Consider the following 14122-nt stretch of genomic DNA (forward strand, 5'->3'; position numbering starts at 1 on the left):
TTTCAGCCCTCGCTTGACTGCCTTACACCAAGTCAGTCCACTGATCCGTGTAGCTCTGACTGGGAGAGGATCCCAAGGGTCTTGAGCAAAGACAGGACTTTCTCATTTAGGTTGTAAATCACTTTGAGATTGATTGATTGATTATTTATTTATTTATTATACTTGTATACCGCCCCATAGCCGAAACTCCCTGGTTGATTTTAGGGGGTGGGGAATGACATAAATAAACAAATAAACAAACAAACAAACAAACAAATAAATAAATAGCCTGTTACCTGTCCCATTTAACTGGAGATGCCAGGGATCAAACCTGGAACCTTCTGCATGCAACGCACACACCCATCCTTCCCTCAAAGGCTAGTTGAAAGGGCTGCTTCTTGCTATTGTTATCGTTAACCCATTCTTCCTGAGTTTGCACTTAACATATGCTAAAAATATACCTCTGTTGGGGGTGGTTCAGAAACCATGTTGTCACAAAGGGACCACTGCTGAGGGGCAAAGAGGAAAGGGAATGGCATGTACAAGAGGATGGTTTCTGGAGACATGGGGGAACTGATGTGTCCAGGGCCTTCATAGGCCATGTAGTAGGGTGTGGTTAAGAGGAGGGGTGGTGACTGAGGCACCCAGAGCCAAATGGGGACAGTGGTCCAACAGTGGTGCCAACAAAATAGGACTTGGGGGCAGATATCTAGCCTCCCCCCCTTCAGCAGAATGAGAAGGATGGGCCCCAAACCCATTAGGGCTAACTGAACCACTTTTTGAAATAATGTTGAAGCAACATATTACTATCTACAGAGGGATGGGGAGTAAGACCATTTTAGACCAGAGTGTTAAAATTATCTAATGGATAAATCTTGGGTAATGGCAAGTATGCGTGCACAGCATTCACTCTGACAGAGAGGTATGTGGGGCATGTGTGTGGGCTTATTGAAGCCAGGGCCCAACCTGGCACCAGCCCTGCTGACCTTATGTGCAGTGGTGGCTTCTCTGCCCAAGAAATAGAGCAACAGTGAATGAGTAAACCACCAGAGAAAGTACACTGGTGTGCATGTGTCCATCTGTCCCTGCCGCATTTGGAATACTGTGTACAGTTCTGGTCGCCTCATCTCAAAAAGGACATTATAGAGTTGGAAAAGGTTCAGAAGAGGGCAACCAGAATGATCAAGGGGATGGAGCGACTCCCTTACGAGGAAAGGTTGCAGCATTTGGGGCTTTTTAGTTTAGAGAAAAGGCGGGTCAGAGGAGACATGATAGAAGTGTATAAAATTATGCATGGCATTGAGAAAGTGGATAGAGAAAAGTTCTTCTCCCTCTCTCATAATACTAGAACTCATGGACATTCAAAGAAGCTGAATGTTGGAAGATTCAGGACAGACAAAAGGAAGTACTTCTTTACTCAGCGCATAGTTAAACTATGGAATTTGCTCCCACAAGATGCAGTAATGGCCACCAGCTTGGACGGCTTTAGAAGAAGATTAGACAAATTCATGGAGGACAGGGCTATCAATGGCTACTAGCCATGATGGCTGTGCTCTGCCACCCTAGTCAGAGGCAGCATGCTTCTGAAAACCAGTTGCCGGAAGCCTCAGGAGGGGAGAGTGTTCTTGCACTCGGGTCCTGCTTGCGGGCTTCCCCCAGGCACCTGGTTGGCCACTGTGAGAACAGGATGCTGGACTAGATGGGCCACTGGCCTGATCCAGCAGGCTCTTCTTATGTTCTTATGTTCTTATGTCTAAACCGTCCTCTCAAATATATTGTGGTTTTATTTATCTCAAAGATTTGGAAGCCTCCTAGGCTCTATTGCGCTACATACTGAATGTTAATCCTGGCTCTTCCATCCTCCTCCTTTCTCTATATATGATACACCCTTCCCTCACCCATCAGGGTCCATAATACTTACCTTTCTCCCCAGCTTAATTCATTAATAACGGCAAACCGATCCAGAGAGAAACCCTAGTTATCAACTGCAGTCATGAAAGCAACTGGGCCTTTTAATGCCTGTTCTCATTGTTACCTTGGCTATTATGATTTCTCTTCCTTTAGTTTCCTGGAGATGGAGGGTCCTTGAAAAGCAGTGCAAATTGTCCCAATCTTGGCCAGAGCGGGGGGTGAGGGGGAGGCTGGCTGGAATTATTCTGAACGTTCTTCATTTTGCAAACGCAAGGGAAGAGTTGATAATAAGCTTGAGACTTGATAACCCTTTTAGCCTGAGTACCATAATCAGCAAATCAACTGGCATACACGGCGTTATGCCATGCAGAAAGGTCTCCTCCTCTTTCCACAAATAATGCAGAGCTTCTGTTTTAGTGGTTAGTTATGTCACTCCTCCAACCAAACTTCAATCACCTTATTTCACATGCCTATCAGCTGCCTGGCAGAGCTGAGACCCTCAAAGTGTTAGGTTTCAATACATGATGCACTTGGATGCTCAATAGTAAACACTGTCCATTTGTCCCCACTTTTTTTCACTTTCTTTCTCTCTTGTCCCCCTCCCTGCAAATGCACCCTCTTTATAGGGCTTCAGCTGCCTCCCAAGAAAACAGCCTTTATTCTCTGCTTCACCTGTGCTTCAAACAAGGGATAGGCAAATCTGTCAATTTCCATTTCTCTTTTTTCCAGTCTTAAGTTCCGTTCTCCACATTTCCACATCAGCTTGTGATGTTTTTTGCTGAAAGTCCCCATGGAAATCCATCAGCCTTTTAGTGTTAACTTCTCTTCATATACACATTTTAATGCAGTCTTGCGTAATATACACATTTTTGAAAGCGTTTCCCCCAATACAATTCATTTTTGTATGTTGCTTTCACTAATATATCCATTTTTGTGCACATTTTACCCTAGCAGTTTTGTACACATTACTTGGCTGGAGGATGACAAAGAAAAATTCAAAAAGTGCAAATTTCAAAGGGTGGCAGAATTTCTTCCCCATGATCACTACTTTGTGCCCAAATGTTGTGCTGATATAGCCTGCAAGATGATGTGTATTCTCTAGGGAGTTAAGAAGCCACATGAAATTGAACAGTGGGAGGGGCTGTAGCTTAATGGTAGAAACCTTGCATGCTAAAGGTCCTAGGCTCAATCCCTGGCATCTACGGTAGGGCTGGGAACAGCCTCTTTCTGAAACCTTGGAAAGCTGCTGCCAATTCTAGATGGTCTGACTTGGTATAAGGCAGCCTTTCCCAACTAGTGGGCCACCAGGTGTTGTTGGACCACAACTCCCATCAGCCTCAGCCAGCATTGCCAATGGTCAGGAAAGATGGGAATTGTAGTCCAACAACATCTGGTGGCCCACTAGTTGGGAAAGGCTACTCTAAGGCATATAACGCTGGGTCCCGGCTAACCCAAGTTAGCTAATCAGGAATAGCCAAGGGAATGCCTGGTATCTTTATTATATTATTTTAAACCATTTCTACATCACTTTTCAATAGATTTCAAAATGAAGTAGAACATTTTTGAAAGTATTAATAATAATAATAATAATAATAATATTTATTCAATGAGTTTCTAACATGCCCTCTAAAACACAGTTTTGTCTTTTCAAGGTGGTTTACAAAAAAGAAAATATAAAACACAGAGAGATGTCAAACACACAATAAACAAAACAATATTAATTAATCACAGCAACAGAAGGCCCCGCGATAGAGCTATCCAAGATGAACTGAAAAACAGGTGTGAGGAACCAGTGGCCCTCCAGATGTTGCTAGACTACAACTCCCATAATCCTTGGCCATTGGCCATGTTGGATGGGGCTTATGGATTTGGTGTCCAACAGCATCTGGAGGGCCACAGGTCTTCCACCACTGCTGAAAAAGAAATATATCTGGAAAGCTCTGGGAAAGAAAACCAGGAAGGACCAAGATGTGCTTCTCATGAGAGGTCATTCCAAATCTCTGAAGCTGCAATGTAAACATCCTGCTGCTTTGAGGACAGTGACAGGGAACCTGTGGTCCTCCATACATTATTGGACTCCAAATCCCATCAATCCCTAGCCAGCATATCCAATGGCCAGGGATGATGGGACCTTTAGTCCAACTACATCTGGAGGGTCATGGGTTCTCCATCCCTGTTTTAGAAGGTCAATCTAGCCTCCATGTGTGGCAGAATCTTCAGCAGGCTCAACTCTTCATGTCCCTGAAGCAATTTTCTACCTTATACTTACTCCTGATTAATCAGTTTGCACGGAGGTAGGGAACTAATTCCCTTAATCTGGGATTTGAAACTATTGTTCTTTCAGCTGTGTGCATGCTGAAGGCCCCAGAATCTCTAGGCAGGGTTGGAAAGGTCCCAGTCTGAAACTGGGGCTACAGCTGCTGCTAGCCAGTGTAGATAATACTGAGCTAGAAGGATCAGAGCAGCTTCCTATGTTCCTTTGACCAGAGCTTGGAGAAGTTACTTTTTTGAACTACAACTCCCATCAGCCCAATCCAGTGGCCATGCTGGCTGGGACTGATGGGAGTTGTAGTTCAAAAAAGTAACTTTTCCAAGCTCTGCGACACAGGGGGAAAAAAACAAAGACTATCACTATTATCATATTCTTCAGACAGGCCTTAGGCTGCCTTCTATATCCACAGTGGGCCAAATGCTCATAGCCCTTTGCTCATAATACATGCTCTGTGTGCATGCACTCCACACCAGGCAAATTGGTCTCCTGCTGTGTCTTTTGTCAGCCAGCCCTGTTTGCATAGGGTTCTCATTTTCCACAGCTACCCAGGTTTATAAGGTGCTAATGACCTCTTAAACATTCCTTGTACTTTCTTGACCAGATATAATCTGAGTTGCTGACTTTGTGGATGACTGTTCCTTGTGCTAAAGGCAGTGCTTTTTGTTGAAAAATATGAGGTGCTTGTCCTCCTCATATCTTGATAAAAGTGCTGTGGGTACTAGCACAAACTGGCTGCTATGGGGAGCAAAAAAAGAGGTGATTGTATTCCATACCAGTAAGTACTGTCACATGCACATACACACACAAGCACTGGCTAAACGTTTCCCTTTTGGGGCAGGGGGGTAATTTCATGCTCTGATTTTGGTGTACTTATACCTCAGATGTTTTAAGCTTACACCAAAATATTTGAGGCGTGAGTGTGCAGATGCAGACCCATGGATTCTGCAGACACATCCTGGAGCCCGACCCAGATTTCTTACCATTTAGTTCAGGGAATGGCTAACCCTTGGCCCTCCAGACATTGTTGGACTCCAGCTCCCATCATCCTTGACCATTGGCCATGCTGGTGGGTGATGATGGGAGTTGAAGTCCCACAAAACCTGAAGGTCTGCAGGGTTAGTCACCATGTACTGTGTGCAATGGCACCAAAGGATCGTCTCAGGCATTTCCTCCTTTTATTTAGTTTCTTCCTAGTGGAGGTTGTTCCATTAGGGCAAATACAGCACTGCCCCACCAACCTCAATCTGTACTCATCCAGCCCCCACCTGCCTGCCTTGTGACTGCCATCCATTCTAGTGGGTGGCACCACTTGTCAGCTTTCTCCTCCTCAGTCTTAGCATTGCTGTTAGGAGGGATGAGGATGGGGACAAAACCAGAATCAGTTGGCTCCTCCTATTATTGGCTCTGGCTCCACCTCCTGTTGGCCTCCCTGCCTTGTTCCCCACCAGCCTCAATGGGCACCATTGTTCCTTCCTGTGGAATGCAACTTGACTCACTTTCCCAAATCATTTCTCAGTAGTAGCAGCCCCCTTAGTGCAGAGCAATCTGTTTACCCCTATTCTCTCCTTGCAGCATTATTATTATTGTTATTATTTAGTGGCAAGCAATCTGTTCACCCCATTCTCTGCTTGCAACATTATTATTATTATTATTGCCTGCCCTTCACCAATAGGTCCATATTAGGGTTGGCTGCAGAATGATCTGAAAAGTGGTGTCAGCTGCCCTCAGGTCTGGCTGGAATGAAAACCTCTTCAAACTTTACACGGCAATCATATTTGCCTTGCCTACATCTGCTGTTCCCTAAAGCAAATGTGTAAAATAGGGGCAGGGTACCTGCAGCCTTCTAGATGTTGTTGAACCAAGTCCCATTATCCTTGGCCGTCAGCCATGCTGGCCAGGGTTTGATGGGAGTCGTAGTCCAGCAACATCGGGAGAGCCACAGGTTCCCCACCACTGATGTCCAGTGTGAAGGAATAAACATGCATCTTTAAAAGCCAAGTGGACTTGTGCTGGGGAGCTGCTGCAGCTAATTGGTGCTCTCCAACATGTCCACTTGAGTGTTTATAGTTAGCTGTGGCTGCCCTTCACACTGTGAGAAACACCAGTGTAACATTAGTGTAGCCACAGCCAAGCAAGGCTGCTAAGCAGAGACCTTCTAGAGAGGTGGCTAACCCATGGCCTTCCAGATGTTGCTGGACTACAACTCCCATCAGCCATGACTATTGGCCAAGCTAGTTGGGGCTGATGGGAACTGGAGTCCAACCAGTGGAGGCTGGTCCATTAGAGGTAATAGGACACTGCCCCACCAACCTCAGCCAGACCACACTGGCCTGCCTTCTTACTTACAGCTAGCCCAGTGGGTGGCATTGCCTGCCAGCTTCCTCCCCCTTAGCCTCAGTGTTGCCCTTGTAAGAAGGATGGGGACATGACTAGAATGAATTGCCTCTGCTTGTCATTGGCTCTGGCTCCTTGGACTACTGGTCTCTCTGCCTTCTGCCCTCCCAGTCCTAATGGATGGCAGCCATCAGTGAGTCCAACATCTAAAGAGCCACAGGTTAGCCACCCTGTCCTGCGATATGTAACCGCACGTCCTGGCAGCAGTTGCTGCTCTCCAATGATGCCTCATCTTATAGGTCTGCTGGCAGCGCAAACTGTACTTTGGAAAAGACCATAAATCCCTCCAGGTAAAACTCTGCAGAGTGCCAAGTATTTTGCACTCCAAATACTTACAGCTTTTAACACCTGACACCGAGAATTTCAACTGCCAGCGAGAAACTATTAGGCATGCGCAGCCCTCTCCTCGCCTCTCTCTCTCTGCCTGCAGGGCTTGCCTGCCCTGCAGTTGCTCAAACTCTCCTCTGGCTGCCACTGGGACATTAAAACTTCAGCAATTTGCCTCTCTTAAGGCTGACGTTGGTTCCGTGCCTGGAAAAACAGTAGGCAAAATAGTGCAACCTTAAATTCTAACATGTGTAAGTTATACATCTTATTTCCATTTCCAAGCAATGTTTCTCCCCAGAAAGACATGAGGAAAAAATTACCATCTGCCTCAAGAATATCTCAGCGGAATGTTTATCTCCCAGCCATGATAACTACGCTAGAGTAATTCTGCCTCCGCGCCTTAACAAACAAATTTTAATGTTCTCAATTGGAAAATCCTTTAGGCTTGTTCACCAGATGGGAATTCAGCATACAGTCACAGGCTTCCCTTTGCAGTGAATGGGGTTGATTCTTTCCATTCCAATAGGCATCTGGTTGGCCACTGTCAGAACAGGATGCTGGACTAGATGGACCATTGGCCTGGTCCAGAAGGCTTTTCTTATGCTCCTGTGTTCAGTGCCATTTAGCCACTTTTCTCTCTCTCTTGTGTTATGTTCAATGCCATTTAGTCACACTCTCTCATCTCTGTGTGTGCCAGATGGTAGTTCAGATGATTTCCCCCCGCCGAATGTGCATTGAGATCATACATGAAAGTGAGCCCCCAAGGCCATGCAGGCTATCTCTGCCTTCTGCTAGTGACACATGCAGTGGCCACACTCTTTGCCATCCATGGGTTTGTTTAGCATTGGTTTGTCTTTCCTAGCCCTACCTGGAGATGCCAGGGATTGGACCTGGGACCTTCTACATCTAAAGCAGATGCTCTACCACTGAGCTACAGCCCTTCCCTTTATACTTGGCCTACAATGGTAGTGACTGTCAAGCATTTCAGATAGGAGAGTTTCCCAGCCCTATGCAAAGACACCAAGGACCTTTTCATAAAAAGCATGATGTGCTTTACCACTGAGCTTTGGTTCTTCCTCATGTGTGTCTTTATGTATCTGTGTAGAGTTCTTCCATGTGAGAGGGTACCTTGGCCCAATCAGCATCCCGCTACACATGCAGGAACTATGCTGGCACACATCGGGATGTGTGCAGTGTTCCTTTCATATGCTGCACAAAAGTGTAGGTGGCAGGGGTGTGGCTGCTCTGTGCATCAGCAGTGGGAACTAGCCTGCACAACCTCATGACCCTCACTCATGTGTTCTTACAATGCATGGTTTCCCCACCCCCTGGAACCTCTCTATTGAAAGAACTGAATGATGCCTTGGCTTATCCTACTGGGTAAAGGGTAAGAACATAATTCATAGGGTTGCCAGGTTCAGGGCCTGAGACTGATCCTGTATCTTTAGGAGAAGAGAAAGTCAGCCATGTGCAGGTGTTCTTGCAACACTGTAATGGGAAAAACCACAAGGTGGAATTTTCCCTTCCCCCTGCACAACTTTTAAAGATACAGAAGACCTCTGTATCTGTAAATAAATAAATAAATAAATAAGTTGCAGGTGGACAAAAAACCTCATGTTCCATGTGTGTCAGGAGGAGTTAATGACAGTGGAGGCTGGTCCAATAGGGCAAATGAGGCTGTGCCCCACCAGCCTCAGTCTGGTATCAATACCTTCCTTCCTTCCTTCCTTCCTTTCTTCCTTCCTACATACATACATACATACATACATACATACATACAATCAGTCCAGGAGGGTAGCATGGAGAAGGGTGAGAAGAAAACTAGAATGAGTTGGCTTTGCCAGTCATTGGCTCTGACTTTGCCTACTATTGGTCTCTCTGCCTCCCGCCCTGCTAGTCCCAACGGGCACCAATCACTACTGGTTAATGAATATGCTTTAGCTTTTGTGTAGGGATGGGATCTGTTGGCTGGTGCCTGTTCAAAAGCATTCCGTTGATCTAACAGGCTGGCATCAATTCAAGTTCGTTCTGTATCCGCTAGCTGCTGCTGCTTTTTCCAATCCGTGGTCTTTTTTGGGGGGGGGGTTGCTCCAAAAATATTAATATTAATATTTTTAAAAGAACTATTATTACTTTGAAGGAAATATCAATATTTTCTTTTAAAATATTGATATATTGAAGGAAATATTGATATTTTAAAAGGAAATATAGATAAATTATTCTCACAATCGATGTTTTAGAGGCAGATTTTTTTAAAAAAAGTATTTTCAAAAATAGCTGCAGAAATTCATTAAATTAAAACCCAATCCTCAGCTATTGAGAATAAGTGAATTAATGGAAAATTTGGTACCAAACGCAAGTTAGGCATAATACTAGCACATCCTTATTTTTATGAGAGGACAAGGAGGGAGGATATTCATGGTTGTACAGGGCTGACCCAAGACATTTTTTTGCCTGGGGCAAATGGTCATAGAATCATAGAATAGTAGAGTAGGAAGGAGCCCATAAAGCCATCGAGTCCAACCCCCTGCTCAAAGCAGGAATCACCTCCCTATGATGTCCCTCATCCTTTCCCCAAGGTGCATAGTACCCAAAACAAGCCAAGTTACTTCAGCACCTGGGGCAAAAAATTCCACAAACACCCCTCTCCCTTCCATGCAATAAAAACAATATAGTAACAATACATTTGCTACCCTTTCTTGAGACCCACAATTGGCATCCTGAGGCAGCCACCTCCCTGTGCTTAATGATAGGGTAGCCATGTAGTTGCACCAGAGACAATTTTTGCACAAAATTAAACTAACATCTGTGTTTGCATTTCAGGGAGTCCCCAGTGGATTGCAGTGTTACCAAATGTAGCAAGCTGGTTGGTGCTGGGACAGAATCCAACCCCTTGAATTACGGCACCTACATGGATGAGAAGAACGGCCCTCCTCCCCCCAACATGACAACCAATGAGAGGAGAGTCATTGTTCCAGCAGGTAGGGGACCACTAGTTTCCAGAACTTTGACACCAATTTGGATACATTTTCAGACTTGGTGTAATTTGGACAGAGCTTGGCAAAGTTACTTTTTTGAACTACAGCTCCCATCAGCCCAATCCAATGGCCATGCTGGCTGGGGCTGATGGGAGTTGTAGTTTAAAAAAGTAACTTTTCCAAGCTCTGGTTTTCAACTAATGCAACCTCTCACTCATCAAGAAAACATACTAGTGATGGAGCACTGTGGGGCTTTTTGACAAGTCATTTTTACTGTGGTTGTTACTGAAAGTTCCATAATACCATGTGAGTCGCTGGCAGGTTAAGAATGCAAGATCACTTTGCTGGATCTGGCTACGGTCTTGCCAACCCTATCTAGTGCAACAGTGGGGAACCTGTGGCCCTCCTGATGCTGTTGGACTCCAACTCCCATCAGTTCCAGCCAGTAAGACCAATGGTGAGGGATCAGGGTCACAGGTTCCTCATTCCTGATCTAGTCCATCATTTTAACAGTGACCACACAGATACCTCTAAGAACTCACAAACAAGGCATATAGGTGACATCTGTGTTGGATTAATTTAGCAGCACACACAGCTTGGAAAACAGCTGTATATTGATTGCTGTACGATGAGCCTTGCCTTTAATTTTGAGAATTGTATTGTTTTATTGATGTATTATGTTCTATTGATGTATTGCTAAATTCGTGTTTTTGTAAGCCGCCTTGAGGGCCTTTTGGCCATAAGCCGGGGTATAAATTTAATAAATAAATGAATAAATAGTTTCTATAACACTGAGACTTTTGTTATGGAAAATAAGAGTTTACTTTATTATAGGAAGGACCTACTTAGACAGAAAAGAGTGCCTAGTTCTAACTAATTAGTTTGTTTGTTTATTTATTAAATTTATTAGTTGCTTTTCTTCATAAAAATAAACCCAAAGCGACTTACAAAAAAGAGATACAACCAATATTTTTGTTGTTATGTGCCTTCACATCGATTATGACTTATGGTAATCCTATGAATAAGCGACCTCCAATAGCATCTGTCATGAACCACCCTGTTCAGATCATGTAAGTTCAGATCTGTGACTTCCTTTATGGAATCAATCCATCTCTTGCTTGGCCTTCCTCTTTTTCTACTCCCTTCCCCAATAATGTTTTTCCCAGCATTATTGTCTTTTCTAATGAATCATGTCTTCTCATGATGTGTCCAAAGTATGATAACCTCAGTTTCATCATTTTAGCTTCTAGTGATAGTTCTGGTTTAATTTGTTCTAACACCCAATTGTTTGTCTATTTCACAGTCCATGGTATGTGCAAAGCTCTCCTCCAACACCACATTTCAAAGGAGTTGATTTTTCTCTTATCTGCTTTTTTCAGTGTCCAACTTTCACATCCATACATCGAGATCGGAAATACCATGGTCTGAATGATCCTGACTTTAATGTTCAGTGATACATCTTTGCATTTGAGGACCTTTTTTTAATATATATATAAAAAAAAACTAAAACAAATACTGTTCTTTTTTTTAAGTACATGAATAAGATGGTGGAACAGCCCACCTCCTAAAAGAGGCTACAACATCAAAAAGCCCTCCAGAATCTAACTCGGTTGGAGATGCAAGGAGCCATGATTGCTCCATTATCTTTGTAGGAGAGAGAGAGAGGGGGGGGGGTCTCCTCTTTCCCAAAGTGGGATGAAGAGAAAAAAAGCAGGAGTCTGGAAATGAGGTCAGCAACCCCAAGAATATCAGCTTGCACTTGAAGGAAGGTTAGCACAAGTTAAGTCAGAAAGGCAATCTAGGAAGCTACCTCTATCATCTGCTTTATCCCCATGCAAACCTACCCAGGCTGAGTTGCATCCCAACACTTCCAACAGTTTGGTATTCACAAGTATTGTGCCTCTTATGTAGAAGTTGCATTTATCTATCAGAGCTAATAGTTGCTGATAGACCCATCCTTCATTAATAGTTTTTGCGAAGCCATCTAAGCTAGTGGCTGTCATTTGACCACTGTAAATTCTGGAAGCTGATTACATGTTGGGTGAAGGAGTACATAGGAACATACATAGGAAGCTGCCTTATATCAGTCAGAACATTTGTTCGTCTAGCTCAGTACTGGCTGCAATGACTGCCGGTGGCTCTCTAGGGTTTCAAGCAGGCATCTTTTCCAGTCCTACCTGGTGGTGCTACCTGGACCAAACTTCAGAACTTCTGCATGTAAAGCAGATGCTCTACCGTTGTTTGCCATTTGAATCTAGGACGAGATGTTTCAGCCAGATGAAGGGAACCCAGACAGGAATGTTGGAAGAAATTGGTGACAAACGGTATATATTGTTAACCTCACCCTACTTCTCTGAGAAGTGAAAAGTTCCAGGTCACAGGGCAGACCTGGTTTCCTTTGGAAAGAGTTCTCTGAAGGCCTTTGGGCATTTTGCAATATTTGTGTTTTCATTTACATATATACACACAGGTAGAGACAAAACTTTTATTTATTATTTATTCATTTATTACATTTTTACCCCGGTCTCCCATCCAGGCGCTGACCAGATCTGACCCTGCTTAACTTCAGCAGGGTACTGGACTCATGTGCCTTCAGACCATGGCCTGGGACCAGATTGCTGCAGTCCACTGCTCCCACAATGGGTGGTGGTGGTGGTGGTGGTAGTAATAATAATAATAATAATAATAATAATAATAATAATAATAATAATAATAATAATAATAATAATAGATCTCTAGGGAGATACCTCTTCTTTGGTCAGTTTTCCCTACTCAGAACATTCCCCAAATAATCCTGTATCAACAAGCAATTGTCTAACTATTTAGTTCCTATGACAATGTGTCACGTGTAGCTTACCTAACAAATAGGTGTGCCTGGTCAGTCATGGACAGAACATCTGAGCAACTTTAAGCAGTTCTACAGGCCCATTAGTCCTCCCTGTCCAATGCTCCTGTCTTGCAATACTCTCTTTCTTGAAGATATCTGGCCAGGTATTGCTGCAGGAGAACCCATAGTATGATCTACCCACAGAAATATGATTAGATACCCCTACTTTTCTGTACTGCAGTGGTAGCCAACACAGTGCCCTCCACATGTTATTGGATTCCACCTCTCATCAGCCCCAGTCAGCATGGCCAGTGATCGAGGAGGATGGGAGTTGGAGTCCAGCAACATTTGGGTGGCATCACAATGGGTACCGCTGCCCTGCTACTCCTCCCAGCCATCCCCACTCCTCTATCCTTGCTCTCCCCAGTATTGAAATGAGAATAAACTTTGCAAATGAAGTAGATTAATTATAATTGCAAGAATTAATCAGAGAACAGAGACCAGAAGAGGAGAAAAGAAAAGTGAAGGGTGTATAAAATATAGTCAGCTCTGACTATTTTTGAGAGGTGCCTTGCATTTTTAGATAAGAGTCATGAGAAAAATAGAACAGGATGCAGATAAAAATGCAGACATGTAATAAGTAACTCTATAAAAACAGTATCATGCCCTGATATATCACTCCCTAAGGGAAAGTTTTGTGTGTTTTTTGAAAAAGCAGAAACTTTACAATTAAGTTTATTTTATTTTATGGTTAAGTTTATATTTATATAAAAACATATATCCTACCCTTCTGGTGCCTACACATCACTTAGGGCAGCTAAAAAACATAAAATCGACCATATGCGTGTGTTTGCATTACATATATTCAACAAGAATATTTCAACGAAGGGGGAACATGTGATTCAATATTATTTTGGGACTTATTGTTCTAGTAATGTCTATTTTCACCTACAAATGTATTTATCTATTGTTCATAAAACTATAATCTGCAGTATACCACATCAAATTTTGACAGAATAACAGAATTACAGATTCTTGTATACCAGCCTAAAAAGAAAAAGATATCCTCCCCACGACATAATTAGCTGCTGCTATGCATATCTTGGCAGCAATAATTAGGCTCACAGTTATTTCCAAGTCAGCCTGCTCAATCAATCCTTTAAAATAAGATAGAAGTACAATAGTAGGGTCCCTGGGAATTACATATGCTGTCATTTCCACTAGCAGGATTCAGAATAATGGACCAAAATAGACCGTATTTTTATAGGACAATACCCCACCCCGATACAGCCTAAACTTTTGCAAACTATGATAGAAGCTTATATCAGTCTGGGGCTGATGGGAGTTGTAGTCTAAAATGTCTGGAGGGCCTCACATTGGTGGAGGCTGCCCCACATGATTAGGAACTCCAATCATGCATCACGTGGAAGATTC

The 14122-nt window shown here is 43.5% G+C and overlaps 1 protein-coding gene and 1 non-coding gene across 7 annotated transcripts in view; one reads left to right on the top strand and one right to left on the bottom strand.

The window, feature by feature from the left end:
- Positions 1 to 14122, top strand: part of FLI1 (Fli-1 proto-oncogene, ETS transcription factor) — a 149278-nt gene that overhangs the window by 94180 nt on the left and 40976 nt on the right. For all 6 annotated transcript variants that reach the window (XM_061592965.1, XM_061592966.1, XM_061592969.1 and 3 more), the window contains exon 3: positions 9707 to 9864. In XM_061592965.1, the coding sequence (XP_061448949.1) occupies positions 9707 to 9864 (158 nt within the window). The remainder of the gene's footprint in view (positions 1 to 9706; positions 9865 to 14122) is intronic.
- TRNAL-UAG (transfer RNA leucine (anticodon UAG)) lies at positions 7753 to 7821 on the bottom strand. The gene has a single exon. It is a non-coding gene; the product is annotated as a tRNA-Leu (tRNA).

Source organism: Rhineura floridana, chromosome 12 (assembly GCF_030035675.1).
Source record: "Rhineura floridana isolate rRhiFlo1 chromosome 12, rRhiFlo1.hap2, whole genome shotgun sequence".
Taxonomy (NCBI): Eukaryota; Metazoa; Chordata; class Lepidosauria; order Squamata; family Rhineuridae; genus Rhineura; species Rhineura floridana.